This window comes from Heterocephalus glaber, unplaced genomic scaffold, assembly GCF_053883595.1.
Source record: "Heterocephalus glaber isolate CG9 unplaced genomic scaffold, H.glaber_assembly_v1.0 deba00001479, whole genome shotgun sequence".
Classification (NCBI taxonomy): domain Eukaryota; kingdom Metazoa; phylum Chordata; class Mammalia; order Rodentia; family Bathyergidae; genus Heterocephalus; species Heterocephalus glaber.
The window spans coordinates 401,487-414,051 of record NW_028258316.1 but is presented as its reverse complement, the minus strand read 5'-3'; the positions used below and the strand labels follow the sequence as shown (position 1 = coordinate 414,051).

At 45.7% G+C, this 12,565-nt stretch overlaps 1 protein-coding gene across 23 annotated transcripts in view; it reads left to right on the top strand.

Annotated features, from left to right (window-relative positions):
* Positions 1-12,565, top strand: part of Ehmt1 (euchromatic histone lysine methyltransferase 1) — a 192,149-nt gene that overhangs the window by 62,928 nt on the left and 116,656 nt on the right. Inside the window, exon 1 of one of the 23 annotated variants that reach the window (XM_087182588.1) lies at positions 844-868. The exons of the other annotated variants lie outside the window; for them this stretch is intronic. Coding sequence (XP_087038714.1) covers positions 850-868 — 19 coding nt within the window. The 5' untranslated portion in view covers positions 844-849. Of the gene's footprint in view, positions 1-843; positions 869-12,565 lie in introns of those variants that run through there. 23 annotated transcript variants of the gene reach the window in all.

Below are 12,565 nucleotides of genomic sequence, written 5' to 3'. Positions count from 1 at the left end.
TTAACAGTGTCTTTCTGCTCCTTATTCAGACCGACATAGGGGAAGAGATGTGACCCCCAAACCTACTGGATATCCAAAACGGAAGTTTGTGTTCTCTGAAATCGAAGAATGAGTTCTAGGAACAACGGAGGTTAAGAATAGGAAAAATATTTTGAGAGAAAGATAGCTTCTGTCTAAGAGAGACAGAAGGGGGACCGGAAAGTGGGTTACCCCCTCCTGCTATTTTTTTTAATTATGGCAAATATATTTAATGTAAGTTTTATTCCTATGTCCCTTGTGCTTCTGGGAATTCAACCCAATATACCACTGAGCTATATCCTCAACCCTTTTTACTTTTTATTTTGAGTCAGGTTTTCACTAAGTTGTGTAGGCTGGTCTTGAACTTGTGATCTTGCCTCAGTTACCCGAATAGCTGGTATTATAGGTATGTGCCACCATTCCTGGCAAATCCGAGTCTTTTAATAATTTTTAAGTGTGCCATTCACTGATACTGAGTACATTCACAGCGTCACACAATCATCATTATGTGTTTCCCAGACATTTGTATCATCTCAAGCAGAAACTCTCTGCCCAACAGTCATTCATTTCTCTCTCTCAGCTCTTATATCCTCCAGTATTCTTTCTGTCTTTTTTTTGGTGGTGGGGGCGGTTCTGGGGATCGAACTCGGGACCTTCGGATCCACTGAGCTAAATCCCCGGCCCTCATGTTTGATTTATTTAGTCCATGTTGTAGGTGGTACCAGAACACCATTCCTTTTTATGGCTGAGTAATGCTCCATTGTATGGCATACTACATTTTATTTATGCATTCCTTCTTCTTTTTTTCTTTCGGTACCAGGGATCGAACTCATGACCTTGTGCTTGTCAGGTAGGTGCTGTGCCACTGAGCTAAATCCCTGGCCCCTATGCATTCAATCTTTTGATGGACATTTTTTATTTTATTTTTTTTTGGTACCAGGGATCGAACTCGGGTCATTGGCCCTGCACAGCAGGCGATGAAACCACTGAGCTAAATCCCCGGCCCCATGGACACTTTTTAAAAAATGCTTTTGCCTGTTGTGAATAATGCTGGTATGAACATTTGCATACAAGTCACCTTTTGGAGCATCAGCTTGCAGGCTTGGGGGTATTAACCCAGGAGGGAATTTCTGGGTCACATAGTAGTTCTATGTTTACGGTCTTGAGGTCTGACAGCCAAACTGTTTTCTACTGTAGTTGCATCGTGTTATGTTCCTGCTAGCAGTGCATAAGGTTTCAACACTTGGTACTGTCCATTTTGTGGATTATCACTCTCCTGATGTGTGTGAAGTGTTATGTCATTGTGGATTTGATTTGGGATTTTCCTAAGGTGTGACAGTTTGAGCATCTTTTTATATGCTTATCAGCCACTTGTATATTTTCATTGGAGAAATGTTTAGTCAGATCTTTTATAATTTTAAAATTTGGTTATCATGTTTTAAAAAATAGGTTTCATTGTGTTGCTCAGGCTGGCCTTGAACTTTGAGGCAGTCCCTCTGCCTTAGCCTCCCCAGTAGAGTAGTTGGAACAACAGGCTTGTACCGCTACACCCAGTTTAGTTATCTTTTTAATTGTGTTGTAAGGGCTCATTATATATTTTAGATTCTAGACCCTTATCAGATGTATGATTTGGAAATATTTTCTCCCATTCTTAGTTGTCATTTTACTTTCTTGATAATACCCTTTGAAGCTCAGACATTTAATTTTGATAAAGTCCAGTTTATTTTTTCTCTGATTGCTTGTGGTTTTGATGTCATATTTAAGAAACCATTTCCCAATTCATGATTATGAGGACTTAGCCCTGTGTTTTCCTGTAAGAATGTTTTTGGGATTTTTTTGTTTTTTGTGTTTTTTTTTCATGTGACAGAGCCTTATATCTTTTTTTTTTTTTTTTTGGTACCGGGGATCGAACTCGGGACCTTGCGCTTGCGAGGCAGGCACCAGAACCACTGAGCTAAATCCCCGGCCCATCCTTGTATCTTTTATAATATCCCTTGTAATATTTAGAATGCATCTATACAATTAGAAAAGAATGAAAAATTATTCTGTGAATTTACATCATTCTATGCATCATGAGTTTTTTTTTTATTCAAGTATTTCTTTATTTTTCATGAGTTTTTTTTATGTTGATGAGAGGCTGAATGAATACTGAAGGTTTTCTCACTTCCTGTAAGAGTTTTATAGTTTTGTTTCTTAAATTTCAGTCTGTTGTCTCTCTTGAGTTAGTTTTTATACAAGATGTGAAGTAGAAGGTCCAACTTCATTCTTGTGTGTGTGGAAGTCTAGTTGTCCCAGGAACATATGTTGAAGAGACAGTTCTTTCCCTCTTGAATGTCCTTTGAGACCCTTGTGGAGTATTAGTTGCCCATAAATGTTAGGGCATATTTCTCGATTCTCAGTTTTGCTCTATTAATCTGTGTCATTTGTCAGTAGCATGCTGTTCTAATTATTGCATCTCTGTATTGAGGTTTGAAATGGGGAAGTTGAGTCCTTTGCTTTGGTCTTCTTTTTCTAAACTGTTTTGCCTTTTCTGGCTCTTTGCTGGGAGTACAGGCATGTACCATGCCTGGCTGTGTGACGAATGTTAATGGGATTTCTGTGTCTGTTGTGTTGACACTGAATGTATCTGGGATAAACTAAGACAAGATGGGCATTGAGTGCAGAGGGCAGTGTTGGTGATAAGGTGTGACAGGGCTTTCATTATGCTTTGAAGGTCAATGCACTGGGTTTGCTGATGGACTTGATCAAACAAGGGTGAGCTCATGTGTTGCCCTTTTATTTCATAGTATTTCTTAGAGCTCTTTCTGTGTTGGTGTGTGGAGGTCTGCTTTGTGAATTGTGGCATGATTGTATGCTGTGAGCGGAGGACTAGCTGTGTTTTTCTTTGTCACTCCTGTATTCGTGCTGATTATGTATCGTGTATCTGCACTTCGTTATTCCAAATAGTCTTGCTGCAAGGGGATCATGGATTCCTCCATGTGCACTAGTCTAGGGATTTTTCCATATAAATACCAGGAAGTAAAGGTGCTGGGATATGCAGGATGTGCTTGTTTAAAAAAATGTTCTAAAATCATGGTAGAGTCCACATACCATCAAATTCACCATCTTAACCGTGTAAGCGTACAGTTCAGTGTTAGGTATTTCCTTATTGTGTAGCCATCACCACCATCCAACTCCAGAGCCCTCTCATCTTCTCAAGCTAAAACTCTGTTTCCATTAATCACTAACACCTCATCCCCTCCCAGTCCTTGGAAACTACCTTTCTACTTTGTCTTTGTGAATTTGGCTCCTCTAAGGGACCCACTTAAATGGATCAGACAAAATTTGTCTTTTTATGCCTGATTTATTTCACTTAGCATAATGTCTTTAAGGTTTATCCAGATAGTAGCAAATTACACAGTTTTTTCCCCCTATTTAGGTAGAATATTCCATTGTATGTATTTATCACATTTTATTTATTCATCTGTAGATGGACACTTGGGTTGCTTCCACCCCTGGCTATTTTGAATAATCCTGCTATGAATGCTTTTGCTTGCTGGATCACATGGTAATCTCCCCGCCCCCAACTCACTTCAGTGTAGGCACCCTGTGGGCACAGAGGTCAGGCTGTGGTGAGGGGCCATATTTAGTTCTGATATGGGGCACTGTGACAGGGCCAAGGGATGTGCTAGTAATTCCATTTTTACTGTTTTGAGGAATCATTGTACTGTTTTCCCATAGTGACAGCACTATTTTACATTCTCACCAGCCGCATACAAGGGTTTCAGTGTCCCCATGTTCTCGCCAGCACTTGTTACTGTCCATCTTTGTGATTATAGCTGTCCTGGTGAGTGTGAAGTGATGTCACATTGTACTGACAGGGACTGACTTGCTATGGGCCTCTGTCAACCTGTCCTCTCCTTTTGACCATGGCCTGGTCTTCCTAGTTCTGATTGTTCCCTTTCTCCTTGAATTCAGGAATTTTTAAAATTGTTCTTTTTCCAATATAAGTGGAATGCAGTTTACTAAAAATCCACAGGAAATTGCTGATTCTATTGAAGTGTAAAATAGGCAGAACTAATTAATGAGAGATTGATTGGTGTCTGGAAGAATTTGGAAATGCCCGAAAATGAGAATCATGCAGAATACCAGCCAGTATTGCTCAAGGAGCCAAGATGTCAGATAAGGAGCCCTCTACTAGCATTAGTAAAGAATATTTGGATATTTCTCGTGGTCTTCTTGTCATTACAGGTGTTTTTCCAATCAGTTTTTCTGCCTTAGAACAGCATACTTAAAACTGTAAAAAGCTAGAAAACACTCTTAGTATCTTTTGAATGTGGGAATTACTGGATAATCTCCTATGTTGATGTGTGGCACATCATGAGCCTGTGGATGTCAGAGAGCGTAAGCAATGCCCAGGTGTGATGCTGTGCCATATTGATGTGAGCCTGTCCCTAGCCTGTGGATGGTAGAGAGGAGTGACATGGAGGTGTGCTCTTGGGCTCTAGTCAGGTAGCTGGCATTGTGTCCATCCTGTCTGCGGCCTTTGTGTGGCATGTGGTAACACCAAACAAGAGCTGGACTGGTTTGGGGCTCAGGGTGTGGAGCTGGCCTTAGTGGGAAGGATGCTGCTGAGAGAATGGACACAGGCAGCAGGGCAGGGCTCCTCCAGAAAGATGCATGATGTGTGCGGCGTATGGAAAGCTTAGAAAGAGCCAGGCATCTGAGGGCCCAGGATGGATGTGCCCAGAGGATCCTGTGATAGTTTCCCGTTATGAAAACTTTGGCTAAACTGGAGAAAATAAGTAGTACTGTAAGTCTCTGGAGGGAGAGGAAGTAAGAAGTACTGTAGGTCTGTGGAGTGGAACTTGGTTATGCTGGCTTCAGTGTGATCTCTCAATGCTCAGTCAGTGTGGCTCTTGATGGATACAGAGGTGAGCCTGGGCATGGGTGACTTGAGTGGGGCTAGGTGACCTGCACAGCACTGTCCTTTTTCTGTGCCTTCTATGAGCCCCCCAACCTTCTGGTGGGATTGAACTCAGGACCTCATATGTGCTAGGCAGGTGCTCTGCCACTGAACTGTGCCTTGGCCTTCTACAGAGCGTTCTTTTTTCTTTTGGTACTGGGATCAAACTCTGGTCCTTGGGCTTGCGCAGCAGGCGGCAAAACTGCTGAGCTGAATCCCCGGCCCTACAAAGCATTCTTGATGCTCTGCAGCTGTGTAATTTCTAATAGATTCCATGGATGTTTGTCTTAAATTACTCCATAGTAAATTAAGAGAAAAGGGAGTATGGGTAAGTCTCTAAGGGTATGTCCTCAGCCATGTGCTCCGTGAGTGCTCACTTGAGCCTGCCTTGGAGTCAGGAGCTGGTCTCAGGGGAGGCTGGCTGACTAGAGTGTCCAGGCTGAAGTCTCCATGGTGCTATAGAGTGATTCCCCTGGGAAGCAGGTTAACACTTGGCAGGTTCAATAACTTGATTTTCTTAGTAAACCAAATTGTGTTTATTGTAACTGTGCACACGCAAAAGAAACTAATGTTTAAAGTAGAAAATCAGCATATTTGTTGATGGTAGGAAATATGTAATATGCCACTGTCTTCATGTAGCAAATCACATACAAAGTCAGACTGAAAGTTTCTTGGCCCCCAACTCCTCGCCCAACAGTTACCAGTCACATGGAGGGAGGGAGCTTGTTCTGATCATGGCTATCTTTTCCTTTTGTTTCCTCTCTGAAGACCTGATAGGGTTTATATGAGCAGGTTTTGGTGACTGAAACTGTAGAGGGTTTAGAGTGGGAAGGGCACTGCAGCCTGTGTGTTTGTGCCTTGTATTCCACACACCCAGCCCATTTGCATGGGGTACATCTGTAATGACCAGTTTGAGGACTCATGTGCCAAGTTAGCTCTGCCTTCTTTGTAGATTGGATTTCCTGAGGATGTGGACAAGGGCTTTTTAGCCCGGGACTTAGTGGCCATTGAGGATAGAGTTGGATTGTTGAGTGAGTTGTGTGTGCCAGACCTGTGTTAGGAGCACAAGTGACTTCCCTCTTATCCCTAGTAGAGCCTCAGTGATGGCCAAGGGAAGCAGGGCAGGATGAACACTGGTATATAATATGTATGTATGATGACTTACTGGCCAAACAGTGCAAGTGGCCGGGTGACTTTTTCTGGTCTTTGAGTCTAAAGCCTCAGCTGTAGACCTTGGACACTGAATTGGGCTCATCTAAAAGACCATTCACATGCATGTCTGGTGGTTGATACTGGCTGTGTGGCTGCTAGCTAAAGCACCCGCATGCAGCCTCCTGCATGGTTTGGGTTGCTCACAGGCAGGGCCCAGGCAGTGTGGAGAGCCAGCACAGCAGAGCTGTGCTGAGGCTTGATCTGGCCCCCGTGTCCTGGAGAGTCAACTCCACACTGTGGGTCCAGGCATTTGTGAGGTCTGCCTAGGAAAGAGTGAGGGAATGCAGACCCTGCCTCTGGGGGATGAGTGCCAGTGTCCTGTTGCCAGGGGACCCGTGGGTGGGATCCTGGCCAGTCCTGTTTTTTTGGAGACATACAGTGCTTAAAAGAGTCCTAGGTAAAGGCAGCAAAGATGGAGAAACCCTGGGTTTCTTTCTTTGCACAGAGGACCAGTTAAGGGTTAAGTAGCGGATGGAAAGGGAATCAGATCTGTTCTGGTCTTTTCAAATTCCTTAAATACAATTTCTGGGGCTACTTTGGATATTAATTGTGTTTTCCAAATTTAGGAACAAACTCCTTTTTCTGCCAAGGGAAAAACAAAAAGACAAAAGAGAGAGAAGAAAATCTCAAGATATTGAAGGGCTTCATCTCCCCCCTCCACCTGATTATTAGCTGGTGAGACTGATGTGTGGAGATACTTGAGATCAGGGTGGCAGAGAGCACTCTGCAGGGCCGAAGATGCACCATCTTCGAGAGCCCCTTGTAGTTCCTATGTTCCTGAGGAGGAGGCTGCCTTTCCTCCAGGCCCCACCTGGGCTTCCTGGAGGCGGAGAGGAGCTGGTGGCAGACTGGAGCTGCGTTTTCCTTATTTTGTGGAAGGCATTCTCCACTCTGAAATGGAGAAGGTGACCATTTCCCTGTGTGTGGTGCTGTGGGGTGAGGAGAGCCTGGGGCCAGGTGTGTTGGTGAGGAAGGACTTTCCTTCTCACGTGTTGTCTCCCTGTCACTGTAGAGTCGTGAGGGTGAGTTTGAGGGCAGTGGTGAGGTCTCCCTGTCTTCACTGACTGGTGATGTGTGAAAGCTGACCCCTGCCTGACTCCCGTGGCAGGGCAGAAATACATTGAGGCCACAGAGGGGGGAAGTGCTGTTCTCACACAGGATCAATTCTTTACCCTCCCTCCCTTGAGAGCGACATCGATGCCTGTGCTGCCGTTGTGGCCCTGCCCTCTGCAGTGGGGTCATCAGCCGTCTGGACTGGCGCTGGGCTTTTTTTTTTCCAGTTCTGGGTTTTGAACCCAGGGCCTTGTTCATGCTAGACGAGAGCTCTATCACTGAGCTTCGTCCTAAGTCTTTTGAAAAAAAAATTAATTTAATTTTGTTTTTTTTGATACAGGGTCTGGCTGTGTAGTCCAGGCTGGCCTTGAACTCTTGATGATCCTCCTGCTTCAGTCTCCTTAATGCTGGAGTTACAGGCATGTGCTACCACACCCAGCACAAATTTTGAGACAGGAACTTGCTGAATTGCTCAGGATAGGCTCAGACTTGTGATCCTCCTGCCTCAGCCTCATGCATAGCTGAGATTAGAGGCATGCACCACAACAGCCAAGTTCTGACTCGGAGTTATGTGCAGCTACCTGTGGATTTTTTGCAGGTCAGGCTTTTGTAACCACATGAGGACTTGGAAGTGACCTATGGATGCTCTTTCTGGGGAAACAGGGGGTAGTTTATTTGTGCCATGGGGTGTGGTTTCCAGGGAGGAAGGGCCCTGCCTGCTGGATCCTAGAGCCAGGAAGAGTGTGGCCTGTGGCCCCTTCAGGTTTTCTGGAAAGCCTGAGCTGTCAGCATGTGATCTCAGAGCAGGCCTTGGAGATAGCTCCCAGAAAACCCAACAGAATTTGCAACCCACTTGTGGGTTGCATTTTTTTTTTTTTTTTTGTATCAGGGATCGAACTTGGGACCTTGCGCTTGCAAGGCAGGCAGCGGAACCATTGAGCTAAATCCCTGGCCCATGGGTTGCATTTTTGTGGGCGATCTTGTGGCTCACAGAGTGGCACTCCTGGGCCATACTTTGCCTCGCCCCTTGGGCTGGCCTGGCCTGTGTGCCCACTGCCCACGGGGCTGCCCAATTGACCTGGCACACTATTGTGAAGACTTTTGGGAAGCAGTTTTAAGTTTCTAGCAACTTCAAGGATTTTATGTTTAGCCTCAGATGTGAGGACACTTTGTGGTGAAACCTTATCGCTGAGGTGAGGAGTTCTGGCTTTGGGGTGAGTACATTGTGCTTTGTAAGTCAGAGTGAGTGTGTTGAGAAGATGCTCCTTTCAGAGTTGCTAACCTAGTTGTGTGTCTGTCAAATACAGCTGGTTACAATGGGCCTCTAGTGGTTTTGTTCAGAGCTCAGCTTTCTGGAGAAGGAGCAGGAGAGCCCTGGTGTGAGTGTGTGTCTTCTCCCTCTGAGGTGTCCCTCACAAGCTGGTGTGCCCACGGTTCCTGCTTGTAGCTCATGCATCTGGCTTGCAGCGGCTGGGCTGGTGGTGATTTCTTGTGTTGCTTCACACTGACCTCTCAGAACTGGCACTGTGGAAGCAAACTGCTTCAAGGGTGTCAAGAACTTCTGTCATCGTTACTGTTCATTTGCTCATGAATCACAAGCTCTTTTGGCTTATTTGGCATGTTACACATAGGTGGGGCATGCTATGGAAACTAGGCTTTGGCTGGGAGAAGTAAAACAACTGCTTTTGAGGTAATTCTTGTAGCTGTGTCTTTGTAGATGCTGTAAATAGCCTCTGTGTCCTTCCTGCTGGTGGCTTTTGACTGGGTAGATGACAGAAGGCAGCAGTGTGCCGTCTTCAGTAAATGTGTGAGGTTGGGCATTGCTTCCTTAGCAGAGACAGCAGCAAAATCTTGGAAGGGGTTTAAAGCTGCAGTTGGTGGGGTTCAGTAGCACCAGGCAGGCGGGGCAGCCAGGGTGGTGCTGTCCTGGGCCTCACAGAGCTGGGTGGGTCCTTCTCGCCTCTGGAGCTGAGCCCTAGTTCCCAGCCCTTCCCTGGGCCAGGCAGCTTGAAGCAGTGGTCTTTTCTTTGTGGCAGCACAGAGGTCAGCAACCCATCCAGCTTAGGGCTGCTGGAATTCCATTGGGTTTTTTCTGTCGTGTCTTTGAAATTTAAATGAGGAAGTTATTAAATACTTTCACTGGCTTATCTTTGAATAACTTTAATGTGGATTATCCAAAAGATATCTATTCCTTATTTGCCTCTGAATTTTAGGTATTGCCTAAGGAGCAGTACCTTGAGTTTCTATCCTCTCCCCACCACCAGACGTTTATTTGGAAAAAGAAAGAAAATCAGCAATTTAGTAGAGGTAGACAGGCGGGCCACTGGGAGGCGGGGCACGGTGGCCTTGCCAGCAGGTATCCCCGATTTCCTGTGGTGGGTGGCCAGCCACACAGGACCCCGGTGAACTTAAGGGCATGTGTCATCTTCCCTGGGACGGGGATATGGGCACCTCACTGAATTGTAACCTTAATAATTTGTACTTCATGTGTAATGGAAACAAACTTATAGAGATGTCTAAAATCAATTGCAGTGAAATGTAGTTAACTATTACAGCAAATGGTAGTTGATACAGTCTTTTTTTGTTAAACGGAAGAGGAGAAATGGCTACTTGTAGATAAAAAGCAGTGCTGTCAGCCCCAGTTTATCCAAGTGAAACCTCATATACATGTTGCCTTTGTTTTACTTACAGATTGTGTTAGGTTGAAAGTGGTTATTGTGTGCTGCTTCTTTTGTAGTTACGTTTAGAGGGAGGGCCATGCAAATGAGGCAATGGTACTGTAAAAGCTTATAGATTTTTAATTTCATTAGGAAAAAACATTAGGAAAACCTAGGTTATGTAAATGTGCATCCCCACCTGGGATTAAAATGCTGATAGTAGCTCTGTCCTGTGTGGCCAGAAAGGCTTTGGGAGGTCACTGGAGTGGAGACCTACACCCACACCCCAGCCCTCACTGAAGGAGGTGGGCTTTGTACACGGGTCCTTCTCCTGCCCTGCTACCCCTTCCGCCCATTCACTTCTCCACACAGTCCCTGTGTCTTATTTTATTTATTTTTTTGGTACTGGGGATCGAACTCAGGTCCTTGTGCTTGTGCAGCAGGCAGCGAAACCACTGAGCTGAATCCCTGGCCCCATTCCCTGTGTCTTTCCAGCCTTGTGTGCTTGCCCTGGAAGCTGGATGTACTGGCTTGGGGCTCATCCAGTCTGGGACAAGGTTCTGGTTCACTTTCTGGAAAACTTCTCTCCTTAGCTTTTGTGGATGTACAAACCCACCACTTTTCACTGAAGGAAAGTTTCATGAGCGGGAAGTCTTTCCTTCTTTTTTTCTCCAGCCCCCACCCCACCCCCGGTGCCTTAATATATTAAAATGAACATACAAAGAGTCGCACACCATTTTCCAGAAACACAGTCAAGCCAGCTCTGGCATGTCAAGTGTGTGTAATGGGCTCCATTATTCTGCTCTTCTTTTCTCTCTCTCTTTATTTTTGAGACAGGGTCTTGCTATGTAGTTCAGGCTGGGCTTCAACTCACTGTGTAGCCCAGGCTGGCCTCGAACTCACAGTGATTCTCCTGCCTCAGCCTCCCAAGTGCTGGGATTACAGGCATGCACAACCATACCTGGCTGTTTTTTTCTCAGAGGGGTTGCTTTGTTGCTGTCATTTACACCCATTCTGATTATGTACTGAATGGATTTTGTACACATGTGTGCACACCACACACACCTGCAGGTAGCATATCGGTCTTTGCCATTGTACACTGGTCTGCTTGGTTCTTCACGTGATACTGGAGGCTGACTGAGTCTGAAAGGCTGGTGAAGGCACTGTTGGCTGCATCAGTTCAGCCACCACACATCTGTTTGGTTTTCACTGTCAAGAATGGTTGAGTAGGGCCGGGGATTTAAATCAGTGGTTCCTGCGCTTGCCTTGTAAACAGAAGGACCCAGAGTTCGATCCCTGGTAACAAACAAACAAACAAAAGAATGGCTGAGTAGCTGGACGTGGTGGTGCACACCTGTAATCCCATCAGTTGGGAGGCAGAGACAAGAGGGTTGCCTCCAGCTTCAAGGCTGGCCTGGGCTACATAATGAGAATGGTTGGGTGTGGTGTGGGTGGCCTGGCAGCACCTGAGCTGCTCAGAGCAGGAGATGCTCCCTGGCCCTGGGGTGCCTAGGGAAATACTTGGCCCCTGATCTTTATTTTTATTTTTGGTACCAGGGATTGAACTCAGGACCTTGCGCTTGCAAGGCAGGTGCAGCACCACTGAGCTAAATCCCTGTCCCTAGCCCCTGTTTTTTAGAGAAGAGCTTGAGAGTGTCAGCCACATTTTCGGATCCTGGGGATTTTTCAGTGGTTTAGTTTAAGGGACATGGATACCTAGTAAGATAGTGATTCCCCCCCCCCCCTCTTTTTTTGGTGTTTTGAGATAGGGTCTTGCTGTGTAGTTCAGGCTGGCCTTAAACTCATGGCGATCTTCCTGCCTCAGCCTCCCAAGTGCTGGGATTACAAGTGTGTACCACCATGCCCAGTGACTTTTCCCCTTTTTAAAACCATATTTTAAAAATGTAGAGTTTTCGTCTTAAGAGCGAGGTGGTGTTCTTGGGTATATACCCCAGCCGTGGGTCCTGGCCCCACCTACCTTCGTTTGTAAGAATTTTCATTGTGGCTGTGTAGTAAGCTCTCTTTACTCTTTTCTTTCACCTTGCTTATCTTTTTGTTTAGAGTTTTATATCTGAAAGACTTTGAAAGAAGCCTTACAGTTCCTAGAGATTCCAGGTTCTGGGTAGGAATTCCCGTTTTCAGCCTGAGTGAGTTTGAAGTTAGACATGAGCTTTATTTTTGAATATTTAGTGTAAGTCTCACAAAAGCAGATAGAACGATGGAACTTTCACATTTACTCACGGTTCCTGGTTCACCACCCCATGTCTCTTGTCCTGTGAATGTCCTGTTCCCAGTCTGATAATGCACTAGCAGGCAGACGTGGAGTTCTGTTTTCCCTTCCCTTCTCCCTTCCCTTCCCTTCTCCCTTCCCTTCCCTGTTCCCTTCCCTTCCCTTCCCTTCCCTTCCCTTCCCTTCCCTTCCCTTCCCTTCCCTTCCCTTCCCTTCCCTTCCCTTCCCTTCTCCCTTCCCTTCTCCCTTCCCTTCTCCCTTCCCTTCTCCCTTCCCTTCCCTTCTCCCTTCCCTTCCCTTCTCCCTTCCCTTCCCTTCTCCCTTCCCTTCTCCCTTCCCTTCTCCCTTCCCTTCTCCCTTCCCTTCTCCCTTCCCTTCCCTTCCCTTCCCTTCCCCTCCCCCCCTCTATTTTTCCTTTTCATTTTTTGTTTTAGTTTTTGAGACAGGGTC